Source organism: Capricornis sumatraensis, chromosome 13 (assembly GCF_032405125.1).
Source record: "Capricornis sumatraensis isolate serow.1 chromosome 13, serow.2, whole genome shotgun sequence".
Lineage (NCBI taxonomy): Eukaryota > Metazoa > Chordata > Mammalia > Artiodactyla > Bovidae > Capricornis > Capricornis sumatraensis.
In genome coordinates, this window is record NC_091081.1 from 30107036 (window position 1) to 30122578 (window position 15543).

At 47.1% G+C, this 15543-nt stretch overlaps 1 protein-coding gene across 1 annotated transcript in view; it reads left to right on the forward strand.

Moving 5' to 3' along the window:
- SCML4 (Scm polycomb group protein like 4) overlaps positions 1–8410 on the forward strand; it is a 42037-nt gene extending 33627 nt beyond the window's left edge. Inside the window, exons 5-6 of the mRNA XM_068985481.1 lie at positions 5639–5784; positions 8285–8410. Of these exons, the coding sequence (XP_068841582.1) occupies positions 5639–5784; positions 8285–8410 (272 nt within the window). The remainder of the gene's footprint in view (positions 1–5638; positions 5785–8284) is intronic.
- Positions 8411–15543: the final 7133 nt, after the last annotated feature.

Here is a 15543-nt window from a genome sequence, read left to right on the forward strand (position 1 = left end):
TTCCACAAATCCCTTTGTGGATTTTTGTTGTTCTTGAAGGCAACTGACTTCAACCTTTGACCACAAGCAAAGACAATGGTGTATGAGAGTAGGCTAAACTATAGGAAGAAGCAGAATCCAAAATGTACAGTGGCTCAGCTACAGTAGAAGTTTTTATAGTTGGTGTGTGTATCACAATTCAGAGACCCAGGATCATCCGTTTTGTGGCTCTGCTGTGCCCTGTGGCCTCCATGCCCCGTGCACCTAGCGGGTGGATTGGGTCGGTAACTGGCAGTTTTCAGCCATTGCTGATTAGAAACGTTCCTTCCTTCTGCCTGTTTCCTCCTGTGGTGCTTTGTCTCCTCATCTCTCGTACTTTTCCCCTTCCATCTCACAGTAGGAGCCAAGCTCTCGGCTTCATGAGGTCTCTCACTCTAATTCGAATCCTCTGCAGCCCCAGAAAAGTGGTCTGTCTGAGGCATAGCCTAAATAGCTATGTATTGAGCACCTACTATGGGCCAGACACTCTCCACACATTATTTATGACTTTTATGAGTTATAAATGAGCCACCAGGGAAGCCTTATTATTATATCAGGCGTATATTATTATTGTAGGCATTATTAGATTCGATTTACAAATAAAGCATGTGAAGATCAGTCAAGCATTGAGCCAGGATTTGACTTCAGCTGGCTCCAAATCTGGCTTTCAAAAACTATGCCTGGGGTTTTCACATGTTCAGTGGGCCTCAGTGGGTCCCTCTGAGGTTCTAGGGGAAGGCTGGAGAGGACGGGAGCAGACAGGACTCAAACACCACCCTCTGTAACCAGGGCCTCTTCACATTTGCAGAGTGGGGTTCTTCATTTGTGTAGCTTGAACAGAGCTTACACAGCTGAACACATGTGGAAGCCGTAGAGATAACCATGCTAAACTGAGTGACAGTAGATTAAAATAGGAGAGAAAATCCTACACATTTGTCACCTAGCAGCCAGCTTGGGTGCTGCCGCAGGCCCTCTGGAGGGCTATTAAGTTTTCCCCCTGCCCAAAGAGGTGCTTGGTATTGCTCTGAAATTGCATCCCAAATGGAAGCAGTCGGTATTAAGAAACCATATTTCTTTAAGAGGGTTTGACCCAAGTCATAAAACTGGAAGGGACCTAGAAATGGATTTTCCCCCATGGTGCTAACCTTAATGGTTTAAACCTGCAGAAATCAGAAACTGGTATGAGACCGTGTGAGAAGGTAGGTATCACGTGAATACTTACCCTGGGCTACTACTCATGGAGCACGATATGCTTGTCTAAGGTCTAAGGGTGGAGCTGTGAGCAAGACAGTTATGGGCCCTGTTCTCGGACAGTCTCCAGTTGCAGAGAGACAGATGGTTAACAAACAGAACCGAGGGGCCCCTTTTGGAAGTCGATGGGCTTCCCCTCAGGATGCTTGTTGTCAGGCTCCAGCCCAAAGCCACAGAATCACATGATTCTTACCATACTCTAGAGAAACAGGATGAAGAACCTGAAGCCCATGAAGAATAAGATGATCAGGTCCAGGAAGGGGTTGGAAACCTGGCCACCAGCTCTCATTCACTGCGCTTTGCACACAAACACGCTGATAAGGCTTCAGAGGTGTGAGAATGTAGTGCCTTCATGTTGCCCAGGACAGGCTGTGGTTTGAGGAGACCTTGGTGATCCTTCCCAACTCCTCATTTCCCAGCAGAGGAGCACAGAGACACTCACACGGTGGTGGGTGGAGGGGCCTCTGACTCCTGGCTCACTGATCCTTCTCTTCTTTCATCAGATTCTATCATGAGTTAAAAAGTGTCTTCTGGATTATGAGTGAGCAAAAGGAAATTATGCGTGTGCTTGTGGGCCTGTGTGAGACAGAGTCATACATAGGCAGCCGCAGGCAGACTGGGCTGTGAAGGTGTCCGGAATTACTTTAGATGGATTCACAGTCTTCCATTCCTGGTGGGTGTGAATTCAGCATTCGAAAGAGCCACCACCATCTTCATCCTACATCCATTCACAGCTGGGTTTCACTCTGCACATGTCTCCAGCAGCACCCAGGGAACAGACCTGACCATGCACCAAGTTCTCCACACTGGAGAACGGCCCCCTTTCACAAAGGCAATCAGCGAGTGCTTTGCACGCTCTGTTCTTTTAGGAACAAGATTTTTTTCACATCCATCATGTCTGACCACTGTGCAGTCACATCCGCCTAGCCTGGCTATGTCAGCCCAGCCCCATGTGTCTTTCTGACAGTCTGACAGCAGCTGGAGGGACTGTGTGGTTATTATCTTTGTGTGAGCCTGGCAGAGGCTGGAAAGCTCCCTCTCCCTGCTAGAGCTAGTTCGCTTTGGATCCTGAGCTGGTCTCTAGGTGTGACAGCTTCCTGCTCCTCTCTGTCTTGTGTGACTCTAAGGCCCCTCAGAGACGAAACATGAAAATGCCCACAGCTAGGACCAGGTGCCAGGAGCGGAGCCCCTTTCCCTCCACACTCATTGCCTGGAGAGCTTCACCCTAAAGACAAGCCAGACCCCTTGCTCAACCCCATGGCTGTGGCTCACAGAGAGAGCTTTTCCCTGGCCTTGCTCAGAGGACCTTAGGCTCCCATGGATGGTGTGGTGAGTCGGTCTGGTGTTTTCCTTCCTGTCAAACATGGGAAATTAGATTTGACCTCTGTTCTGATCACTCTAAAAATCATTCTTGGCACTGAAGGCTTCCCGCCTTTGTAATCAGAGCATCTATTATCACCCTGATTACTGCCGACACTCCGATGGGGCAGGCTCCAAAGGCAAATGCGATTTCCGTGGTTCCTCCTCCCCTTGTTGAGTGCAGATGTCCTTAAATGCAATGAAATCATCTCTAATAAGCATGCATCCACATTCAGATAGCCCCGGGGTACATTAACAGTTTCCTGGCAAAATGCACCCCCTCACCTTATGCCAGATCACCTAAGGGGACCCTTCCAGGTCTAACAAGGAAAAGGCAGGGAAAATCTCAAAGAAAATCCAATTCTCAACCAAACCATTGTATTGAGGATAGACACAGCAATGTGATAATGTATTTTTCTCAGCACCAATGCAGAGCTGTGCCCTTCTCAAGCACATTGAAAAGAGGAGGAAAAAAGAGACAGCAGAAAACCGCTGCACCCTGAGATTAAAGAACATAAACGGAAAGGAAGTCTTCTCAACTACGAACTTAGAATTACTCTGTAGGGAAGCTGCCTCATTGTTCAGAGCCTGAAAATAAGATTAAGGATTACACACACAAAGCTTTTGTGTAAATTACTAATACTGTTTTTGCGAAATGTATTGATTTGTTTTACATTCATTGAACCCATATTACAAATATATTTGCTTGGAGCCATGGAGGAGTCAATGATTATAAACCCTGTAATGAGACGATTCTGGGCTTCCCAGGTGGCACTAGTGGTAACGAACCTGCCTGCCAATGCAGGAGACGTAAGAGGCACGGGTTCGATCCCTGAATTGGGAAGATCCTCTGGAGGAGGGTATGGCCACCCACTCTAGTATTCTTGCCTGGAGAATCCCGTGGACAGAGGAGTTTGGCTGGCTACCGTCCAGGGTTGCAAAGAGGCAGACACGACTGAAGTGACTTAGCATGCACGCACATAATGGGAGGATTACATTTTTCACCAAACTCTTAGCCCAGGACCTGGTACAGAAGAGATGCTCATTAGGTGTCTGTGGATGACTAGGGAGAAGATGAAAAAGATCATCCTCAAGAATTAAAAGATAACTGGAGGTTACAGGCAAGCACATGCATAATGGTAATACTAAGCAGAATGTGGAGAGCATCTTTAAGAGAAGAACAAAGATTTGGGGGTTAAAAGTAGAGGAAGGTGACTTCCAGATGGCAGGACATGGAAATGCTGCCTGTGAAGGGGTCTACCTGGGCTTTGATGGCTAGTAGAACTTCTTTGGAAAGGAGGAAGGATAAACAGCTTAAGAAGAGGTGGCAAGAATACACAGGAGAACTGTACAAAAAAGATCTTCATGACCCAGACAACCACGATGGTGTGATCACTCACCTGGAGCCAGATATCCCGGAATGCGAAGTCAAGGGAGCCTTAGAAAGCGTCACGACAGAGCTAGTGGAGCTGATGGAATTCTAGCTGAATTATTTCAAATCCTAAAATATGATGCCGTGAAAGTGCCACGCTCAATATGCCAGCAAATTTGGAAAACTCAACAGTGGCCACAGGACTGGAAAAGGTCATTTTCATTCCAATCTCAAAGAAGGGTAATGCCAAAAATGTTCAAACTACCACACAATTGTACTCATTTCACGTGCTAGCAAGGTCGTGCTCAATATCCTTCAAGCTAGGCTTCAACAGCACATGAACCAAGAATTTCCTGATGTACAAGCTGGATTTAGAAAAGGCAGAGGAACCAGAGATCAAATTGCCAACATCCATTGGATCATAGAAAAATCGAGAGAATTTCAGAAAAACATCTGCTTCGTTGTCTACACTAAAGCCTTTGACTGTGTGGATCACAACAAACTGTGGAGCATTCTTAAAAAGATGGGACTATCAGACCACCTTACCTGCCTCCTGAGAAACCTGTATGCAGGTCAAGAAGCAGCAGTTAGAACCGGACATGTAACAACAAACTGGTTCAAAATTGGGAAACGACTACCTCAAGGCTATATATTGTCACCCTGCTTATTTAACTTATATGCAGAGAACATCATGTGAAATGCTGGGCTGGATGAATCCCATGCTGTAATCAGCAGGGATGGAAGAGAGGAGATCCCTGTGAGAGGCACCCTTCTAAGAGCTTCAGAATAATTAAATTTGAGGAGCAGATAAAGGACAGGAGAGATCACTGAGGTTTCAGAAGCATGAAGAGGAGGAGATGCTGCTTCTAGAGAAAGAGAATGGATTAGTTTGGGACATTAAAAAAAAACAAAACACCACCCCCAAATACACCCCCTACTCTCTTCCTCCTTCACTGATCCTGCATCTTTTAATCTGCCCTGGGGGAAAAGCATTTATGCCACAATGCAACTCATGTCCCTGACCAGCATGGACCAGGCACGGGACCAGGCTCCTGTTGTCCAGGAACCCCATCTAGTGGGGAGGTTGGAGTGAGTGCTTCGGCAGAACTGAGGGCTGGGGAGGTGCTCAGTGTGGGCGTAGGATACAGACCTCTCACAGACAGGGCTTCCAAGACCACAGCAGTAGAGACCCAGGACAAGCACCGACATGCGCCCTCCATTCTGCCATGTCATCTCAGGGTGATGCCAGTGGAGTCACACAGGACCTGATGTCATTTTGGCATCACAGCACTCCAGAGCCTATCATAATAAGCATTCTCTGGCCACCAAGGCCTGGGTCACAGGAGGTCTGGGGCCCACAGAGACAAGTGGTCAGGAGGGGTCTTTGAAGTCTAGCATGGGTCAGCATTTCCACTGCTGGAGGAGACCCCTCTTCTAGTGCTCTCCCCTGTATAGATGAGGGGGTACAGGGCTGCCTCTGTGAGCCGCGTCCGGTGCGCTTCTAGCCTCACTCGGTCACAGGAGATCACTTAGGCCACCTTGGACTCAAGGGCCAGGCAAGGGGGCAGGCGGCACCAGGTGGGCATCGAGCCCAAGCCCGCAGCCTCACGGCCTCCCTCTCTGTGCTCTCCCCTCCAGCCTCAAACCTTTCTCCGGACAGGCAGGATGCCCGGCGGCCAAGGAGCAGGAACCCTTCCAGCTGGTCCGTGGAGGATGTGGTCTGGTTCCTGAAAGACGCAGACCCGCAGGCTCTGGGGCCCCATGTGGAGCTCTTCCGGAAGCATGTATGCACCGTGGTGGGCCTTGGGGGTGGGGTTCAGGGAGCTGTGGGGTTGGGGAGCATCTGCACTACACCCTGGGGGCTCCACTCAGGGGAGGCCAGATGGGGCCACAGGTTTCTCAGAGCAGAACCGCCACTTAGTCTTGTACTGAAGGCACGTTTGTCCCGTCTGTTCCCTCAGTTGGTCTTTATCAGGAGTCCTGTTTCCTCGCCCGTCTATTTGTCTGTGCATTCAGCAAACATTGGTAACACACCTACAACGTGCCAGCAAGCTAACAGTGCCTATTCTTAAGCTGCTTTGAGGATTAAATGAAAAAATGCACAATGCCTGGCTTGAAGATGGCCTTTGGTTAGCAGGCATTTGTATCATTATTTAGGAGATTCTAAAATACATAAAGATGGTAAATTTTCTCGCTGGTAATAATTAGTATTTTATCTGCCAAGCCTTCTGTGTCATGGTTACAACTGTTGCTGTAACCAGTTACCACAAATGCAGTAACTTAAAACGACAGAAATTTATTATCTTACAATTCAGTGGGTAGAAGTCTGACAGGGGTCTCTCTGAGAGAAGACCATGGTGTTGGTGGGGCTGACATCTTTCTGGAAGCTTTAGGAAGAATTCATTTCCTTGCCTTTTCAGCATCGAGATCCACCTTCATTCTTGGCTCCTACCTTCCCGTCCTCATCCTTGGAGCCAACAACATCAAGCTGAGTCCTTCTCAAGCTGCCAGCTCTTTGGTTCTTTATTCTGATTTCTTCCTCCACTTCTGAGGACCCTGGGATTGTATTGTCTCCCTCCCTCCCCGATAATCCAGGACACTCTTCCTGTTTTAAATGCAGCTGGTTAGTAGCTTAATTCCACATGCAGCCTTAATTCCCCTTTGCCAGGTAACCTACCATATTCACAGGTTTCAGGGACTAGGATGTAGACATCTCATGTGAAGGAGAGGGAGCATTCTTCTGTCTACCAGCGTTACCATTTTTTTTGCTCCTTGTCTTTTATTTTATTTGAAATGAAGATCACAAAAATCATACACTCGGACCTGGAGAGGATTGTCGTCTAACCCAACACTCATATTTTATTAGGGATATATTTGACCTCAGCTAACAGTGAGGCCTTGAGAGCAGGGACCGCAGAGGGATGTTGTTTAGACAGATCTGAGTGGGAGGACTCTGGCTTCCTTCCAGCTTGGGAGGAGTCAGCAGAAGTCTAGGCAGTGGGTAAAGAGAGAACATTAGGCAATGAGGCCCCTGGGAGGGCTCACAGATGAGCTTTGCCTTGCTACGAAGGACATGGAGTATGAGTGACACAGAGTAGGTGCTTCTCAGGCGGAACGGTTGGCTGGTTAGAGGAACGGGAGGGGCTGATAACACGTGACATTATGTGACTCCTGTAGGTGCCTCTTCTTCCCACCAGAGCACCTAAAATCTCCACCCTCTCTCTCTAGTGATCTGAAAGTAGCACTACAGATGAAGGAGGAAACACAGCCTTATGAAGTTTTTGAATTCAACGTGCAGTCTGGATGGGTTACCGTTTTCAGAGACAAATGGGAGCAATTTCAGGATCTCAAAGGACTGGCTTTCCCTTAGTGCGTGTTTGTGCTAAACCCTCGATGAAGCAGGTGCATTTTTTGGTTGTGTGCCACCTAGTACTATTGACAGGGTCAAAAAGCACCTGAAATCCCTTTTAGATTGTCATTAGCAATTTGATAATCAGCTGAAAGCTGGTGGGCTTACCAAGAAAAGAAACCAGCAATCAGGATGATGAATGGAAGTCAGGGCCTTATGCCGGTGCCTGGAATGGAAAGGGAACCACTAGTTTCAGGGTCTCACGAGATGATACTTTGTCTTAGTCAGTTCAGGCTGCTGTAACAAAGTACCACGGACTGAGTGGCTTATGAACAACGGCATTTCATTTCTCAGTTCTGGAGGCTGGAAGTCCGAGGTTGGGTCCCATCAAGGTCGGCTTTCAGTGAGAGCCCTCATTCAGTTTTGGACTGCTGTCTTCTCATTTCACGAGGACACTAATCCCATTCTAGAGGGCTCCACCCTCATGGCCTATGTACTTCCCAAACTCACACCTCCAAATACCATCACTTGAGTGTTAGGATTTCAACATATGAATTTGGGGAGCAGGTGGGGAGGACACATTCAGTCCATTGAAGCTTTCTCGCTCGTACAGCCCTAGATTGGATAAAGAGGTCAACGTATGCGTGGAATTGGGAATATGGCTGGGATTAGGTTAGATTCCTTCTATCAGGAGAGAGCAGTAATATGAAAGAACCAGTGGATAATGACCCCAGGGAGAATGTGGCACGAGGAGCACGTAGTATTTGTGGGCTTTCATTTGTTTTTTCAAGATACTGCTGTGGGACCAGGAGAATATACATCTAAGTAAATCCATATTCCCTTACCTTATTTCCTGACCACAATCTAGCCGTGGCCACTGTTTGATTACTTTGACCACCTTCTGGGTTTTCTCTCTTCTCATCCTGTTCCACCAGGAGATTGATGGCAATGCCCTCTTGTTGCTGAAGAGTGACATGATCATGAAATACTTGGGCCTGAAGCTGGGGCCTGCACTGAAACTCTGCTACCATATTGATAAACTGAAGCAAGACAAGTTCTGAAGGTGTTTAAAAGATACAAGCAAAGTCCAGACAGCAGAATCTCCAGACCACCTGCCTTACCAACATCACCACCATCACAAGGACTCTCTTCTGAAAAAGAACCGTCACAAAGACTTGGTCTTTTTTTTTTTTTAATAAAATTCATAGTTCTTGACCTTTTAAAAAATTCAACATGGCCCTTTTGAAAGGTTCCTCTGTTTTAACGATTTGCCAAAAAATTACCCTCAAAAGGCCCATTGTTTTTAACATTTCTAGTTGGTTGGTTGCTCGCTCTTAGGGTAGGTCCTGTTTTTATAATAAGCGTTTGGGGAACTGAAGGCTATCACCCAAGGAGGATCTTGGAGATTTCCAAGCATGTGGGAAGAACCTTTGTCTCTGCAGGCTCTGTGGGGATGCCCACCACAGTAGCCCCCCGTCTTTAACTCTGACCTGGAGACCTATCATTGTCAACCTTGCTTGATTCAGCTCTGGAAGCTGTCTTCTGAGGGTAAATGCCTCACCTTGCACTATCCGGAAAACTTGAATTCTTTTGCTCTCTGAAAGAGAAGAAGAAAAAAAATCTTTTCTATTCCTAGGTATCTGAAGTACTGTGTTTCCCCACTAGGGGGCAGACTGCCAATGTAATTTCAGGACCCTCACTGCAGCAGCCTAATATTCAGTACCCAGTGGATGAATTAGGGTTTCTGGGAACAAGATCTAGCCTACACAGACACAGAGAATTTATTCCACAGTCAGCACCACAGATTGCAATGTGGGAAGAAACCATCTTCTAGAAAGTTCTTGTTCATAACCAGTCATTATCGACTGACTGAGATGCACAAGCAGCAAAGGAAAAAATTTGGAAGCACGTTCTTCCCAGATGGGGCATTGGAGTCTCTTCCCTTCCAGAGTCCTTACTGAGGCGTCAATGTATTGGCACACCAGAGACTCTTAGTGACATTTAGCCACAGCGTTTCTTTCAAAAGGAAAAAAGATATCTCAACTAAGCTTTGAAATTGGAAGGTGTTGATTTCTACTTACATTGTGGGATTATATAGTTGTATCTGTGGCTAATTTTAATAATAATAGCATGTACACAGACATGGTATTATTGGGTTTAATTCAGTTTACAAATCGGTTTTCATTTCTCACTCTGGAATAATAGAAAAAAATTGATTTCTACCCCTTTGCAGCTGTGTCCAGGGAAGGGCAATGAATCCACAATTTACTAGGCAGAAGGGGAACCGTATCTCCATTCTTCTTATCTTTTCCTTTCTCTCTTTTCCTGTCTCCTTTTTCCTTCCCCTCTCACTGAATAGGAAACATATCTTCAAAATGAATTCACTTTTGCCATGGGCATATCCTCTTCTGTAAAAAACAAAAAAGGAAAAAATCCATGTTGTTGGACATGAGGAGATGAATCCTAGACTTTGTGTTCCCTGGGAGGGGGAGGACCAACGATAACTCCAGAGCTTCCTTGGCCCGAAGATCAGAAAAGGCACACCGCCCTCAGGATGCAACCTGGACAGGTATCTCTCCGGTGAGAAGAGCAGGAGGTGAGTGCAGCCTCTCACCCCTCTACTGGGACTTCCCCGGTGGCTCAGTGGTAAAGAACCCACCTGCCAGTGCAGGAGATGCGGGTTCGGTCCCTGGGTCGGAAGATCCTCTAGAGAAGGAAATGGCAACCCACTGCAGTATTCTCGTCTGAAAAATCCCACGGATAAAATTCCTAAGAAACCTCCCATGCCATGCTCCTAGACCCATTTTAATGAGTGATATTTGAGAAAGCACATCAGAGCAGAATCCTTTTTAGACAGTGGCTGACTTAAAGTGCGACAGAGAAGGGACAGAGGAGAATGTCCTAAAACTGCCCACGAAGCCGAGCGTGAGTTATCAGGCTACAGAAGAGCTGAATGTCTGTCGGTCCTGGCCGGTGACTAAACTATCCTGAATCGGGCCTTGGGACAGTGTCTTCAAGATTTTGAAGCAATAAACTGACTCTGTCTCTCTCAGTTTGCTCATCGTGAAGTACTCACAGCTGGTCTGGAATTAAATAGTCTCCTTCAGGAAACCATGGGGAGTGTATATATTCAGAACAGCCAGTATGAAAGCAGTGAGATCCAGAAAAATTCCACAACAACCCATATTCCTCAGTCCAAACCCTCTGAGACTTGTGGTGCCTCCTCCATCCACATATACCCCGTGCGCTGCTGTTGTTTACTTGCTAAGTCATGTCCAGCTCTTTTATGACCCCATGGACTGTAGCCTGCCAGGCTCCTCTGTCCATGGGAATTCCTAGGCAAGAATATTGGAATAGGTTATTGTTTCCTTCTCCAGGGGGTTGTCCCAACCCAGGGATCAAACCCGCATCTCCTGCATTGACAGGCGGGTTCTTTACTACTGAGCCACCTGGGAAGCCCTGTACCTCATACAGAAACTTTCAAAACTTTCTACCATTCTTGCTAGTGCTTCCCTTGTCACAAAAATACCAACACTGGTGCCGCCGAGTGAAAATCATCCTCAAACAGTATCGAGGAGATGCTTGGAGGAGTGTTCAGGGGAGAGAGATTTTTCCATCTTGAGAAAATTGGGTCCATGTTCACGTGGATCTGCTCTCACAGAGGTGCTGTCTTATTTTGTTTTAAACTTTAAGCAGGACAGATTGCTGCAGCCATGATATTTAAGGTTTGACTTTTAAAAAATCTCATTACTCTTAAAATGAATGCTGCCACATTAGAGAATAACCCAGGGAGGAAATTCTTCCTTGCCTGTTTTTACACTGAAATGCAATTAGCCGGCCAAATTATTGTCGCCAATCCTGCAATTATAATTAATTTTCACCCTTTTCAAAAATCTTGTCAAACTAGGCAGATAAATAGCTTAGCAAATGTAAAACATGCCGGGCCACCTCCTCTACACGGACCTTACGGAGTCAGGCCGTGTGTGTCACTCTAATCCAAATGGGAGCTTATTTGGGGGGAGGCCTTGCACTTGTACAGATGTGGTACTTGTTATTCCATGGCAGTAGCTTCGCTTCAGGTTGTGGTGAATAATGATTTAGTTTTGCATAATTTCAAATTAGAGTGTGTGCGCGCGGGCGTGTGCGTTCATGTTCGAAACATTTCCAATTATACTTGTCTGTTAAACACTTTAAAAAATCTGAGATAATTTTATTGCCTAAGGCATTTAAAATATTTTATAAAGCACATTATTCCTTTTGTGAAGATTTTAGGTGAAAGATGTGCATTTCGTGTGTGTGTGTGCGTGTGTGTGTACGTGCGTGCACGCACGCGCGCATGCACGCAGGCACGTGCGTACTCCCTGGCAGTGAAGTGGGAAGAGCCTTTGAGAGCAGATGGGAATGTATCCGCTCTTGTATTTGCTTTGTTTCTAATTCCTTCCCAGATTTGCAGCACTGAGTTAGAACCCACCCCAGGCCTCAGGGTGCACCGGGGAGGCAGCTGGGGGGCGGTGCTGAGGTTCTAGACTGGCCTGCTGTCAGGCACTGACTGGGCGCGCCAAGCCAGCCCAGGCTCTGCTCCCCATGACTGAGAGGACCGGCCTCGCCAGGGAGCCCACTGGGCAGGAAATGAGCATCCTGAGTGCCTGGTACGGTGCCAGCCAGAGCTCCACGCACTCCCATCATTTCCCGGCAGCGGGGCTGTCTGGTATTTTCCCTTACAGCAGGAGAAAGGAATGGGACGCTCCTCAAGAGAAACAAAGAGGATAGTAAAATACACTGGGAAGGAAGACTGAGCTGAGGTTGGTGTACGTGAGGAGGAAACAGCGAGGAGAGGAAGCCAAAAGTGACTGTCTTAGAAAGCAGACACCTCTTCTAACAGGCCCAACTCTTTCAGCTACAATTACCTATTTTTGTATTTATGTGCTGTATGGAATATGGAATATTTCTTTTTTAATTAAAATTATTTTTTTTATTACTTTCTGATATTGTTTTAAGGAGATTTTGTTATAGCTCTGAAGATGATTGGAAATGCCCAGAAGTGACCAGGGACCCAAATTTAGTCATTGTCAGAAGGTCTCGAAAGATGGAGACACTTTGTTATCTTTCTAAAGAACCAGAGAGGTTTCCATCCGTGTGAGAAGCTGAGTTGTGATGTTTGCTCTGACCGGTGGTTTTTCAGCTCTTCTCTGATGGGCACAGAGGAGGGGGAGACAGAAGATGGGGAAGGAGGAGATGATTTTTGGTTAAGGAGAGGGATGAACACCTGTCTGTGGGCGAGGCTTGTTTGTAGTTACTGACACATTCCAAGAAATAACACAGCCCTGCTGTAGTCTTGCCGCATGCCACAGCCCCGGTGGCAGGGGAAGACTGTGCTGAGAAGACGGGTGCTGAGCCTCGCAGATGGTCAGCCATCTAGCGGTACAAACAGTCCGGCTCCCATCTCGTGACGTCACCCCAGCGGCTCCTCTCACGTGACTTCCGGCCACACTGCTCCAGGAAGAGGGCTGGGAGCCTCCGCTTCCAGAGTGCCCTTCCCTCCAGCCTTTATCCTAATCGAAGACGATTCCTTCACGGACAATTGGAAGCTGGGTTTTTTCGAAATCTAGCATTTACTTGAAAGAGAATCATTCTTATTTATTGCCACCAGTTAAATATTATGGAAACATGTCTGCTAACAATTTGCTTCGTGTAATTTGTTCTAATGCTAATAAGCAACAGCTGGGACACTTCCTGTGGTGAATTCCTTTGTGGTTACAGTGGTATTATCACACACGGACTTCACCAAATCGCTGAACTTGAGAAGAACACTCACTCCGGCTCTCCCAGGCTGCAGGAAATTCCCCTCACTTAGAAGCAGTTCTGGGCAAAGCATTTTTTAGAGGAGGGTGTGTGTTTCCTTCACTCTCTGCTCTTGAACAGGGCTGCAGACCTGTGCTCTTCAAGTCCCACCTAGAGAGCCTGGGATTCTCCTCCCTCTCAGCAATGAGCTTGATCTCCTCCAGAGGAAACACAGCCAGCAGAGCTAAAGAGAGACACCTTCCTCCAGGTTGGTGCACGGTGCCCAGAGTGAATAGAGAGTCAGGAGTGAAAAAGGCAGTGGAAGGTGGTCTTCTGTCCACCTCGTGTGGGCTGTGCCTTCCCCACCGGGCTTCCATCAACAGATGAGGCCCAAGATGGGGGGAGATGCGTCTGAGAGCCAACATATGCTCAGAGTGGATGAGGTGATGACACCAGACAGTGTGGGCATCTTCCCTCTGAAGGGTCTAGACGTACCACTCAGACCTTCTTCGGGCTGCGGGCCCACCGTTCTCCGCTCTGTAGCTCCACCGCATGGCCCGAGCCTTTGTGTTGTTCCCCATATCAGATGCTTGTTGTAAAGGCCAACACAAACGCCTTCTATTGGATGCTGCTTTGGCACACAACCAAAGCCTTGCTTCTCCAAGCGGCTCACTAGAAATAGCAGACCCTCGCTGGGTGTCATTTTACAGTAAGCATATGTGACCGGAGGCTACCTCCACCATAAATGTAGCATCCTCAAACCTCAGGTGGGCTCCACCACCCCCTCCGGTGCTGGAATGCCTTCCCTACACCCCTGAGAAATGGCTCTGCCTGACCACTTCCCATTAGGGGGAGTTCAGTCCCATAGGAAGTGGCTTATTTCTCTGTTGGATGGCTCTGGTTGTGAAAACGTTATTTCTCAGGGAGACACAGATGTCTGTGAATCAGACACAGACGTTTGAGACGAAGCCAACTCTGCAATCTTTCTCTTTTCAACAGAGCTTGTCCGTGCAGTAACCACACCTATAATACAAATTGACATTGGCAAGTCGGCCCCAGCCCCAGTACATTAGTGTAGAGCAGCAGAGACTGTATGAATGGGGGACCCAGATAGGTCATGGCCATTAGATTCATCAGCCCTGTCAGGAAAAGCTATCGAAATTCTTGCGGCCTCACACACACAGAAGAGGGTGTCCTGGGAGAATCTTTACTGTAGTTGTAAATCTGGCTGTGGTCACATAAGCATGTGAGTTAGAAAAGATTGCATGAACAAATCTGTAAGTCCATGTTCCTCAATAACTGGAAAAGACATGGAGGTCCTACCTCTTAATTGTACTCGCTGGTAATATAATTAACTAAGGAAGCTTTAGTTTAGACAAAAACGAGTTGTAATTGATGACAGAAAAGTAAACATGGTCTGCTGTGAATTGAAGCAAGAGTGATGGAGTTTATGACGCCAAGCCCAAGTGGGTTTCATGCTTGTGTGTGCATGCCCCAGCGACTGTGTATTTGTGAGCTAGTGAGATAAGAGGTGGGAATTGGAGAAGGTATGAGAAGGGATTGCAAAAGGGACCTTTTGCTTTCTAGACCATTCTTATTCAGGAGAACTATTGAGCAATGATTTAGAAATCAGATCCCAAAGTAACATACAGTTTATGTAGTTTGCTGAGATAAAATTCTGGATAATGGAACAGATTCTCCGAAAATATTTAAAACTTGGTCTTTGGAAAAAGTAGCTACCATCCAGCACCTTGCCTCATGGCACCTGCCATATAAAAGGTACCTCATTAATATTCATCAGCTGAAAGAAGGAATGCTTGACTAGTTTTCATATTTTATTCAAAAAAGCCACTGATTTTCTTTTTGGACACCGTATCTTTACTGAAAGGACAAGTGCTGAAGGGAGGAGGCCAGAAGAAGAGCTGAAGCCTTTCGTTTCCTCTAGTTCCCCGAACGCTCAGGGAGGCCAGCCCCTCAGTTGTGGACTCGCATCTCACTCCTCTTTTCGTCTTAGGATCTCACATTCTCAGTGGCCTCATGTTCTGCTCAAAGTATCAGAGAATAACAATAGGCTCTTTCCAGGTTTGCTATTAAGACATCTTTTCCTTCTCAGTCCGTGATGGCTCTCAGCACTGAGTAGGGTTTCCGTGCCCTGGTTAATCACTCGAGGACAGTCAGGATCCCCGGGAGTCAGAGGGCATGTCCCCTGAGCCCTGCACTCCCGGTGCCTTGCAGGTCAGCAGAGCCGACAAGCCCCCCACAAGCCACTCTGTCATCTCTTGATGGTGGCCCGGTTGGGAAGGCGCACCCTACAGGAGGTGGTAGGAGACCACCTTCTCCTGCCCTTTTCACTCTTCACCCGTCTTCACCCTTGAGAGCTGATTTGGAGAGATCAGGGGCTTCTTTTTTCTCT